A 12,196-nucleotide genomic window follows, 5' to 3' on the forward strand; every position below is an offset into this window, starting at 1 on the left:
TTCAGTCCCCGCTTGGGACTTTCTTCAGGGTCAGATAACAGGACATGTCCATGGTAGGTACTCCACTGGTAAAGGGAACAGATTAAAATGTGGAAATAATTGTTTACAAATTTCTGTAGTTAAAAACAGTATATGCAGGAAGACATTGAGACCTCATACCACCATAAGCTATGAAATTAACATAAGTTGTTACTGAGAATGTAGTGTGTCTGTCTTGAAAATTGATAAACATGAGCTCCATGAGCTGTTACAGGAAGAGATAGAGTCATGCTGTTAATTGTACATGGAAGGGAAGTGTCCAATAGTAAGCATCAAAACCACTACAGCTTACTGTAGCATGATGCAATGAGCTTTTGGATGCTCCTTGCACCATTTCTCATTTGTGAGTGATTTGATAAAAAAGCAAGCCTTTTAGATAATGCAAAAGTTTCACTTCTTAATGATTAGTCTAAAACTATCCAACCATGGATGGCAATGTTAGGCTGTGAGCGCTATGGGCTGCTGGAATCTAAAGCTATACTATAAGTGACTTTCCATTTGGGGCTCAACCTCAAGATCTGGTTCTTATGAATGTCATTAAGGTGACCACTGTTCTGGCCCACATCCCAGATTATAAGATCACAATCATGACTGGCACATCACTGGTGCCATGAAGTTTGGACTTTATTATATTATTCCTAACGGGTCACTGTGCCCTGCTATATCAAACTCAAAAATAATATAGATTATTTCACTGTGTGTAGCTATTCATCTGTAACTATGCATATATCCATGTATAATGGTGAGTTCATGTTCACACAAAGGCTCAGTTTGTGTCTGTGTTCATGTTTAGAAGCATAGATTGTTCTCATTGTTACCGCTGATAGTAATATAGACTAACTTAACTGTGCAGAAAATAGGACAAGACTATATACTTGGAGATTAAAAAAATTCAAACAAGGTGTCATTGCTCAACAGTGGTTTATTTCAGACAATACAGATGGCATCTACTAATCATGTGACCTCTACAATGAACATTTGGAACATCTCATTTTTTTTTCTAACTTGTAAACAGACAAAGCTTCAGTTTCCATCAACAATTCCTGATATCGCTCAACGTTCTTGCAACAACAGTTTACAAGTGAAGAAAATGTGTAAAAATTAACATCATCTACAATTTCATTATTCCTGCTATTCACAATAATGTTAAACATCTAGATGTCTGATTTGTGTAGCGTATAAAGGAGGGGTAGAGAGATGGAAGGACTGAGAAAAAGGAATTGCTAATTTTGGGCCAAAATATTAGAGATTAGAAAAACTTTTTTTTTTTCTGGTTTCAACTATTTTGTTGTAAAATGTGCTATTCCATTGTCAATACCTTACAAATCCCAGTTTAACAAACAAACCCTAAGTGTTAGGAGTGAAGTATCTGTTGATTAATGATGTGCTAGCTCTACTTGGAGCAACATTAAGTTCCAACAAGTGGAAAAGCAAGTGCAACAAACAGTGTAAGTGTATCACAAAACCCTGAATTATGTTTAAATTGACAACTGAATTTCAAAACGGAGACCCATATAGCTAAGATAGAAACTTTGAGCTATTTATTTTTTCATAGAGAACATTTTGGCCTACATTTAGCATAATAATAATTTCAGTTTATCATACTTCACTGTTTGACTGAATTAACACATGATCAGGTGAAGATAGTGTCCCAATCATACAAGATAAAGTCAATATGATATAATTACTGCATTTAAAAATTAGAATTATTGGTATTTTAAGACAAAAAAAAAGTTGATCTCTTTTTGTTGTTGCTGAAAAAAATGTCATATATACGTGTAGACAGAACACATACTAAGTGAAGGAATATATTAATATGGCTATAAAAATAGAACATCACATTTATAAAGTTCTCTTATTTGATATAAGTATGACATAAATTTGATGACTTTACTGCACTCCTGCAATGGGGAATGGGAAAAAGTATAAAAACATTTATTATTACTCCTTTTAAACATACAATTAGCACATGGCAACATGTTTTCTGGATAATTCAAGATATTGGCTTTGCATATTTGCATATTTGTATAGGTTTTGTCTCAAAATCTCCAACGTAGACAACTGTGTTTTTTTGGCTTGTTACTGTACTCTGAGAGAAACATCGTAATAGAACTGATAACATGTTATTACAGTCATCTTTCCCTTCCCAGACGCCATTTATCTAGGCTTTAAAGGGAAGACGTTTTACTGTGCTCTAGACAGTGTACGCAATTGAAAGACACAGGCTACTGTAGAACATTAACAGGGTTGTAAATTACAGGTGTGGATTTTGATATTACATCCTATATCAAACTGCAATGATTAAAATGGTGATATGCAACAATTTATCATGTAAACACATTTCTGTGGAGTGACACTTTACATGTAGCATCCTGCAATAAGTACTTAATTCTTAAATGTTACCCCATTAGCAAGAAAAGTTTGTGGTGTACAACCATTTTCACTTTGTAGGGTCTTATTCATTTTGTCAACAGCAGGAGTTATCGGTGAATGACATTCGCTGAATGACATTCGTTGAATGACACCTTAGGAATTCGTCTACATATGTCAGTAGGAAATCCAGCAGGAGTGTTGGAGAGAATATACTGTGCCACTTTAAAATTTTATTGATCTGTATGTCTAGGGATTGATATAAAAAAAAATAAAGAAATTGTTAAACAAAGCATCCATTTTGTTTCTTGGTCATGGAGCCAACATCCCTTGTAACTTCTCAGATTGTCTGCATTACCATACAAAATAGAAATATATATCTATAGCGAAGCCAGGTGGAACTAAAATAATAATATAAAATGGCAAAATTACAGATAAATTACTTTTAAAGCTTTGCATTGGGGTTTAATGTGTATTTAATTCACTAAACCTTGCAGTGTAGCATTCTGACAAATATGTTGCAAAATGTAAGTCAAAATAGCAGCGTTGGATATTTATGAAAATATGACTATTTTGGCAGACGCCTAAAAAGTCTTCAGAAAAGGAGTAGGTAAGCTGCAGCATTCAATCTGTAAAGCATTTCCACGTTCCCCAGCTTTTTTAACCCTCTTTCCACAATGCTTATAAGTTAAAAGAACCATGGAAAACATGATAGAATATCACCAAATATTAACTTCCATTGATGGTTAGGAGAGCTGTCAGGTCTGAGTGAAACATTTTCTTACAAGGCCGTTTTTCTCCACTGTCCTATAATGGACTCCCAGACTCTATTCTACAGTGGCCTTCCAGCCAGTGAACCTGAAATGCAGAGTACGTTGACTTACAATCTTCACTTCAACACATTTGTGCACAGGCTGGTGAAATGGTTATGTATACTGGTTTCTCTGCATTGTGACAAATGTGCAAATATATGAAAGTTGCCATCAATTGGTAATTGGATTTATTAAAGAGCACTTTGGCAGTGATAAATATGTCAATATACAGGTGACTTTTGGTCAGTGTGGAAAGCATTAAAAATAAATAATGTAAATTTATGAAAGTCAAAAAAACAAGCTCTGCTCTTTTAATTTTCACTGAATAAACATAATTCGAAAAAAAAATAAATTCTAGGAGTCTTGATAAAATGTACTTTGGGTAACTGACATCTGCATGCCATTAGCTGGGGACCACGATTCCTGTGAATCTCGACCAGATTATTGATCTAGGGCTAGTGTTAGTCTGCAACAGCTGAAATACAGATGTCTATTATAGCTGGAGAACACGGCGCTCATCGAATTGTGTTACTAGATATTTGGAAATGCTTTTGTGCTGAAGTAAAAAAATAAAATAGATAAACGATAGTTTGCTTTTTCACCTACACTACAGATGACAGAATAAATGCAAAATGTGTTATTATTTTTCAATTGTACCAGGGGTCATCTTGCCCCAAGAAAACTCTAGACATGTCAATAAAATGTTCTTTCAATATAAGAAATGTAAAGTTAATGCTCTGATTGCGTTGATTAGGGATGCATTAACAGGTTTTTTTATTTTATTTTTCCTTGCGCCCCTTACTACAAAGAAACACAGTACCATGTGATGATGAACTGCTTTTTAAAGATCACAGAACAACTAACATTAACCCTGGTATAATGGACATTAATGAAGTACCAATTTCTTCTGCATCCGTAAACCTTTGAGTATGTGTAAAAATGCAAACACTTACTTTTGTCATTACATTAGCACGTACAGCAAATTGTGATTTGTCAAGCTGTGATGTAATTGTAAAACCCTGGTTTCTCCATCAATTTTTTTATTTTTATTTTATATTTGCCTTTAATTTTGGCTGTAGAATGTTTGTGCAGGAACAGACTAAACAAGAAAGCAATTTTATGATTGATACTGAAAAGTGTCAAAGGAATGCACTGTGAAATAAAGGCTTCGATTACACACTGAGATAAACAAAGACTAGGAAAGCTAAAATAATAAGGAAGTGATATAAATCTTAGGTCTAAGCACTAAACAACACAATTGTAAAATGAATGTACTTTCAAGCTTCTGTGGTCAGGCCAATATGTCAAGCATATCATAATAGATATGAGTCAACCATCCTAGTTACTTGGCACACAGCATTGAAAATATTTCCCCATTCAATTAAGATCTGTAAGAAAACATAAATCATATGCAAGTGCAAAAAAAGCCAAACCACGACACAAACAGCATTTTGCTGTAGCTGTTAAGTAGCATATTGTGAGTAACCAACTGTACGGATTTGGGAAAGTTTACCATTTATGTAAAGTAAAACGCCCACATTAACAGACGAAAACCTGTGATCTTTTCACATTTTGCTGATAGTGGGCCTATCAACATATTTCTCAACCAGGTACAGTTTGACCGAACTACAAAATAAAACTTTCACTGTAACATTCAAAAAAGCTGACCATTTTCAATTTAATTTTTTTGCACACTAATGGTTGAATGTCAAGTTTCAGATAAAGGCTGAACATTCTGAACTTTAGACAGCGTGACCGGTATCTTTGATTCTCCAGGTGTTGGGGCCTTTGTCACAGGGTGGACGTGAGCTTTTAGGTCTGCTATCCTCTCTTTAAATTTTTGTTGAAGGTATTTTTCTTCTTTGGAGTAACTCTTTGCAAAAGCAGACAATAAGAGACATGCCGCCATGGTAGTTCCTCCGATACAGAACAAAATAGCACCAGATAACTTACAGATATCAAGTGCTCCATTAAACTGAATGGCATGGCTATCCACAACAACAAAATCATCTTCTCCAAAAGCCTCGATTTTCGGAGGTACCAGGAAGCCAGCCGCAAGGACTGCTAGACCTGTCAGCATGAGGATGATGCCTAATATGAGTCCGACCTATGAAATAAATATGATAAGTCAATTACAATCATCTTAACCTTTCAGACATTTCTATTTGATAGCCAGAGTATGGCGACAATAAAACAAGATTACATTGGTATCTATTAAAAAACTGTGGCAACACAGTTTGTAGGGACGGTGGCAATATTTCAAATTGGAATTATCATATAGTATGACTTAAATCCAAGTGAGTGTGAATTAATCATAACCAAAGCTTACAAATAGAAAACAGATGTTTTGTTTGTTAGTATATGAATTAGAAGTTAAATGGTTATATGATAATATGGTTAGTATACTCTAAAAAACAGGGCACTGGGGAAACTGTAACAGGAAGTGAATACCATTCTATGAATGAAAGTGCACACTGATGATGCAGATACTCAAATAGATGAAATGATAAAATTAGAATGAGATAAAATAAAGTTTCGCAAGGGAACTCTGTTCTAGATGCATAACAACTGAACCATTCTAAGATAAGGAACTACGTATTCCTCAATGTTGTTATAAGCTGCACAATGTCCTATGTCTTCCAAAACCCTCTCTCATTGGTTTCTACAAACGAACCAATCCATAGCCTCTACTAATATAGTCCAAAGGCAGCTTAATCACTAAAACAGAGTCTCTCGTGTCCGATAGAGGGTAGGATAAAAGAGGAAAATAATATGTAGTACCTGAATTGTCCTTTAGGGAATGTATGTAACGACAAAACAAGGAAATACAAAATAGACTGATACTGTAGTAATCTAAAAACTTCTTGACAGAGTAAGGAAAATTTAAATTTGTACACTCACATTTATCTACATGCACACCCCTGCTTTTAAGCTCAACATACTACACTATTTACTTTTATTTTGTCTTTTATATTTTTATGAGGATACCCATTACTATTAGGACAATTTGAAGAATCTGTACCACAATATATCCATAGGCCGGGATCATTCTGCCCAGGCATGCAAGCCGGAGCTGTATTTAAGCTCCCTAAAAGTGTGAGTGTACAAATGTTAATTGTCCTTACGCTCTCAATAAGTTTTGAACTTACTACACTATCAGTTTTTATTTTTTGTATTTTCTTTTTTTGTCATTACATACATTCCCCAAAGGACACTTCAGGCACTTTTCCTGTTTTAAAATAACTGTTTTGTTCTGTAAAATTGTGTATCAGTTTCATTCATGTGTTTTCATGAATGAAACTGGTGTCAATTACTAAATGTCATACCCCATGAATGCCTTCAGGGATATGCTAGGGCTAGGCATTTTCATTTGGAGCAACAAGAGGTTAGAATTAGGGTTTGGAATCACTTCCCAATCTAGTGAAGACTTTTTTTGGGGGTATTTGCAAATACAGAATCCAGAAGTTAAGTTTTTTTTAATGTATATTTTTCCAATTCATTATCTATATATTATAGCTGCATTATTAGCATAAATATAAATACTTTTTTTTCTTGACAATTGCTGTGGTTGGCTGTGAGCATTGCAAGAGCAAACATATCCAACATACATGAAGAAACGAAAGACCTTGATTTAATATTGACGGACTAAGCTTTTCAAATTATTTCAAATTTTTGGAAATACTTTTAAAATTATTTACAATTATGAAAAATATTTTTAAAGTTTATCCAAAAATATGAAATAATTTGAAAAGCTTATCCAACAATACTATATAAGGTTTAAATTAGTTTATGTAAGTCTATAATATACCGGTAGGTCTCAATTTTATAAACTTTTCAAATTAATTACAAGCTTTGTCAATCCATTAGGATTGAGTAGTGCTGGTGGACGAAAGTTGTCTCTAAGTTCCATCTTCAACAGAAAATAGTGTTGTCTTTAGATTTTTCCCTATCCAAAGTCTCCAGAAGAATGTTTTTGGCGTAAACTGGATGTTGTGAGATGTCTTCGAAAAGTTCCCGAAGAGGGATTTCATTGACTATTAGCAAAGCCTATTCTTTACAGGGCCAACCTGGACCACATAACATCAAGCTCATTCCACAAGAGGCTTGGCAGCTTCCTGGGATTCTACATAGCAGGTTCCAGTGGAGGAGATATGTAAGGCAGCCACCAGGTATTCGCACCTCACATTTATGAAGCACTACAAACTTGACCTCTCAGTTTGTGTTAAATGTTTTTTTATTTCGTATGCATATTTAAAGCGTACATGTAACATGTTTAAACAGTTACTGCATCATCGCCTACGCAGAGGCTAAATAAGGCATTACTTTGCAATTTCTTAGAATTGTGTGGATTACGCATGTGATATTAGGTCAGTTTGAAATAAGTGTTTTGGCTTTGGTGGCTTTACGCAACTAAACTAAAGATTGTTTTCCTTTTGCATTACTAAAATCTCTCTTGTTCTGATTCCCCAACCATCTCTGTGGAGCTTGGGTAGTACTCTTAAGTGATGCTGCCATGTTTAGCCAGGAAAGCAAAAAATATATCACATACTTACCATCATTTTCTTTTCCTGGCTATTTTACATGGAAGCATCGCGCTGCCTTCTGGGTTATTTTTTTGTACAACTTGTTAGAATGTGGAGCTCATAAGAGAGAGGGCTTTTATCAGTTGTTAATTGTTTAATGAATCATTAATGCCATCTAAACTAGGGAGGAGCTACCCACAGGTACCCATAAGTGTTGCTATCATGTAAAATAGCCAGGAAAAGAAAATTACAGTAAGTATGTAATACATTTTCTGCTTTTTTAATATTGCTTTTTTGCTTCTGAGATTTTAGAGTTATAATCGCACTGCATTGCTAATTCTGATTCTTTTGCATTTTTTTTAAATGCAAATTGTATTTCCCAATTTTTGTAGTCTCTATTCTTTAGTAACTATTGTGTAATTGATGAATTACTATCACTCCATTATGCATTTCACCAAAAGCTCTTTGGAGGCACTCGTTATCTGCATGTTCTTTATCTGTATCTCCTGCTTACCATGACCCTGCCCCACTCACTGTGATATGGCTCACTAGTCAAGGTTTTTCATTATTTACATATTTACTTCTAATGATTTGTGTTTTCCATTTATCTGCGACTGGTTCAGTTTACAGCCTTGTTGTGATTTTGTTTATATATGTATTTTCCTTTACTTATGTCCCTGGTGAAATTATGTTGCTCTTTCATTTTACCATTTTTGAGAAAAGCACATTGTTAGGACTGAAACATCAATCACATATTGTCCAATGTCTGCCTATAATATAACTGCATTAGGGGATGCTAGGTAGGGAAGTGTTAACTGTTAACAGGCCTCAATGTATGAACACAGAAAAAACTACAAATGATGATGGCTTGTTTTAGCCTAGGGCAAATAGTTGGATTTCCCTTTTTTATTACAGCAGACAACAACAATTAAATTACCCTATCAGTGTCATTAAACTCTAACAATGTTTGAGATATGAGATTTGATTATGTACCTTCCAGAAAGCAGAGCTCCACCTACTAGGTGATCTCTGGATCTGAAAATCATCGTCATATTCCCAGATGGAAGCTGTGCAGTCCTCATAAAACTGGTGTAGATAGGACCGAACTCCATAGCGATGATATCCACCTTCAGGGGTGTTCTGAGACTGCTTGGACCCACAGATGTCAGCACACGCACTCATCCTTGCAAGCTGCAATAACAGCAATCAGCACAATATTATATATTTTATTTAATACTCATTTATAATTAAATACATGAGTATCTGAATAATATGTGATTATAACATGTAAAGTACAGAATGGCTCATCTCATCATGTGAAAGCCATTGGTACTATATAAATTACCATATGAACATAGTTTATAGATATAAATATAAAAAACTAAAGTGGATTATTCTTACAATATTTTAAAGTATATGTTGCTGAAACGTGCCCCAGTGAAAGGGCCAAAACCAAATAATGTTTTAATGTTTAATATAAAAACAGCTGTAATGAATATGAATATATTTGATACCCACCCCCGGTGGTTATTACAGGGGCCTGATAATGCCTACATTTATATTTTCAGTCCTTCCCCTGCAGCTAATGGACAAAACACATTTTATGATAAACCCTTCATCCCTGTTCCTGAACAAGGAGTTTGTAATTCTGTCTCTTTCCTGGTCATTGTAGGAGATGGGTGCCCCGTGCTCAATTCCTAGCTGAGACCGAAACATAGCTCTACCGGTTTGCAATAAAATATTACAAAACTACTAAACTACACATATAAATGGATGAATGGATGGATAATTACCGTAGATGGATATTGTACACTAGAAATAGAACATCTACATGGTATTGTTAGAATAACATCTGCGTTATACAAAACCCTTTTATGCAACAACCTTTTGAAACAGCATAATTCAATTTCCTGGTGTACAGTCAATTTAACACAGTCTGATTATGGTACCATTTGTACGGCTAACACTAGTAATCTAGACCTGATTCTGTTCCTGTATCATACAGGAGTCTTAATTTTTCCTTCCCCCCTTATTTAAGGGCCTTGTCTTTTCGGGGTGTGACTGTTTTAATTAGAATATTATTTTTGTTTTTTAAACACTCATAGCTACAGTTGGCATAATATAGACGCATACAGTCTGTATTTATTCTCTAGTACAGCCTTGGAGGATACATTTTTCTTTTAGCTTCTGTGATAAGATTGGTGCTATATTATAGCTGTTATGCATATATCTCACCCAGCTGACCCATAGTAGTGGTCTTACTTCAGGTTATGAGAGTTTAGGGGTCATGTTCACTGGGCACTAAACAAATCCAAATGTTAGTGCTTGCCAAATTGTGCTGCTTTAGTCATCATTGAACGGAATAAGGTCACACTGTATCTCAAGCTTCTTTGTATCGATGCCTACCTTTTGTTTACATCACACTGAAAATGCTGCTGGTAAGTACATGGCTTCTTAGTAACATTGGCAGGCTAATTTATCATTATACACTTTCATTCTAGGACTTATGCATTTTTCAGTCACTTCCACTCCATTCAGTGATACGTAATCCCAAATGAACGTGAATTCCTAAACCTCTGGCATTTTCTTAGCAACACTCCCCTGACATTCACGCATGTATAAGCTGTATACCACCATAGTCTAGTAGTAGATGTTAAGATTATTACTTTATCCTCTGCAAGAAGCCACTCTAAAGACATTCAATTGACATTGGATATACTTGTGTTTAAATATCTGCTCTTGTACCCTAAATCAGTGAGTGCTGTCATTTAAGTTACTATTTGCCTGTCCTTTATTTCCAAGCATCAATCTATTTTAATATGAACGACTGGTTGCAACCCTTTACTCCTGTATATTGTCAATAGCAATGACAAAATGTGTGACAGATCACATTATAACAGCTACAGATCACATTTAACATATATTATGACATGCTTGGATAATATATGACTTAGAAAATATATTTTTATTTTTCCTTCTTTTATGTTTACCCCATTTAGAATATACAAGGTAAAAGCCAGGAGTTTCTGCTTTTCTAAACTAGCTAGCACTGCAAAATTCAAATGCATTATCCTATATCTCGGGTGTAGCGGAGCCATAGTCCTAGCAGGGACTTTTCTCCGCTGGATCGCCAAGAGAAGAATCAGGAACAATAACTGCCAAGTAAATAGCCCACCTCCTTCCCAGCAACTGGACGACACACAGTTCTGGGAGTACAACTGATTTTATTCTGCCCCACACAGCTTTTATGCATTGCCCCTAGCATGGGGTTTCCATATCAAGAACACAAGGGTTTCTTTCCCAAGAGCCTTTGTGTTTGAGAGATAATTGAGCTCCATTTAAGATAATTCCATTATATCTCAAATACAGAAACTTTCATACATTTTTAACATACCCCAAAAATACATGAAAGGAATACAGGAACCTCACAAAAACTATCTGAGTGCACAACATATCCGAAAAGCACTCAGATCGGTTTGGTAGAGTGAAAGTTATCTTTGAATAACGTTTTGACTGACCAGCCACGAGGGGATAGCGCAAAACAGTTCCAGATGATTAGGCATGATAGCCGGTTGTTTTCGGGGGTTCCTGTACGAACACCGACGAACGCTCCCCCTGGCTGCTATGGAGCTTCTGCTCACTCTGTTCGGTAGATCATATCTCCTGAACGTCGTTCGTCAAGTTGAATGGGCAGAGGTACGAACTGTGTCCAGGTTCGCAGAGACGCGAGGCAGATAATATTTCCAGGTACTGCTTCCTGCATTCGGGAGCATTGATTCAATGCTTTCCTGTGGCGAGGCCTAATACACCGCAAGGGTCATCGGAGCTGGGATCAAGTAAGTAAATAAATGGTTTTTAATGCTTTATTCACCGCGGCGGGGCAGAAACACAATGTGCTTGTGCCACACATTTTTCCCATCAATTGTGAAGTTACATTTTATATACATGTATAAATTAAGAAAAAGAAAACGACTAAATTTTGATAATTGCTAATTAGAATTTGAGTGCTCTGTGCATTGTAATATATCATACATCATAATTAATACAAAATAACATCTGCTGCACTTCTCTGTGACTGTCAGAAAGCACCCCATTTACAGCTATTTTATCAGGCAACAAAATCAACAGTGGGAGTTTCACAGCCTTGACTGTAAAGTGCTAAAAGACTGACTCTTATCTTTATCACACAAAGTTAAAGACACATGGAGATTTGTTGCAAGAAGCACTATACTGACATACTGTGTACGTGAAATACATTAATCTTTCACAGACATTATGCAACTAGAAAAAGTACAGATATAGTCAGTGGAATTAATACGGGGAATTGAAGTTTTAATTTTGAAGATAGAGTAGAAAAGTTTCAGAGGGGATAAAAAAAAAATCAAAAAATATATTGAAGGCCAATATAAACATCTCTTTGAAGACCTGTTTATTAAATGCAGTAGATGATTT

At 35.3% G+C, this 12,196-nt stretch overlaps 1 protein-coding gene across 1 annotated transcript in view; it reads right to left on the reverse strand.

Annotated features, from left to right (window-relative positions):
• Nucleotides 1-943: 943 nt before the first annotated feature.
• Nucleotides 944-12,196, reverse strand: part of NRSN1 (neurensin 1) — a 29,965-nt gene continuing 18,712 nt past the window's right edge. The window contains exons 2-3 of the mRNA XM_063451680.1: nt 8,738-8,935; nt 944-5,328 (exon numbers count right to left, since the gene is read on the reverse strand). Coding sequence (XP_063307750.1) covers nt 4,930-5,328; nt 8,738-8,926 — 588 coding nt within the window. The 5' untranslated portion in view covers nt 8,927-8,935 and the 3' untranslated portion in view covers nt 944-4,929. The remainder of the gene's footprint in view (nt 5,329-8,737; nt 8,936-12,196) is intronic.

This window comes from Pelobates fuscus, chromosome 4, assembly GCF_036172605.1.
Source record: "Pelobates fuscus isolate aPelFus1 chromosome 4, aPelFus1.pri, whole genome shotgun sequence".
NCBI classification, from domain to species: Eukaryota; Metazoa; Chordata; class Amphibia; order Anura; family Pelobatidae; genus Pelobates; species Pelobates fuscus.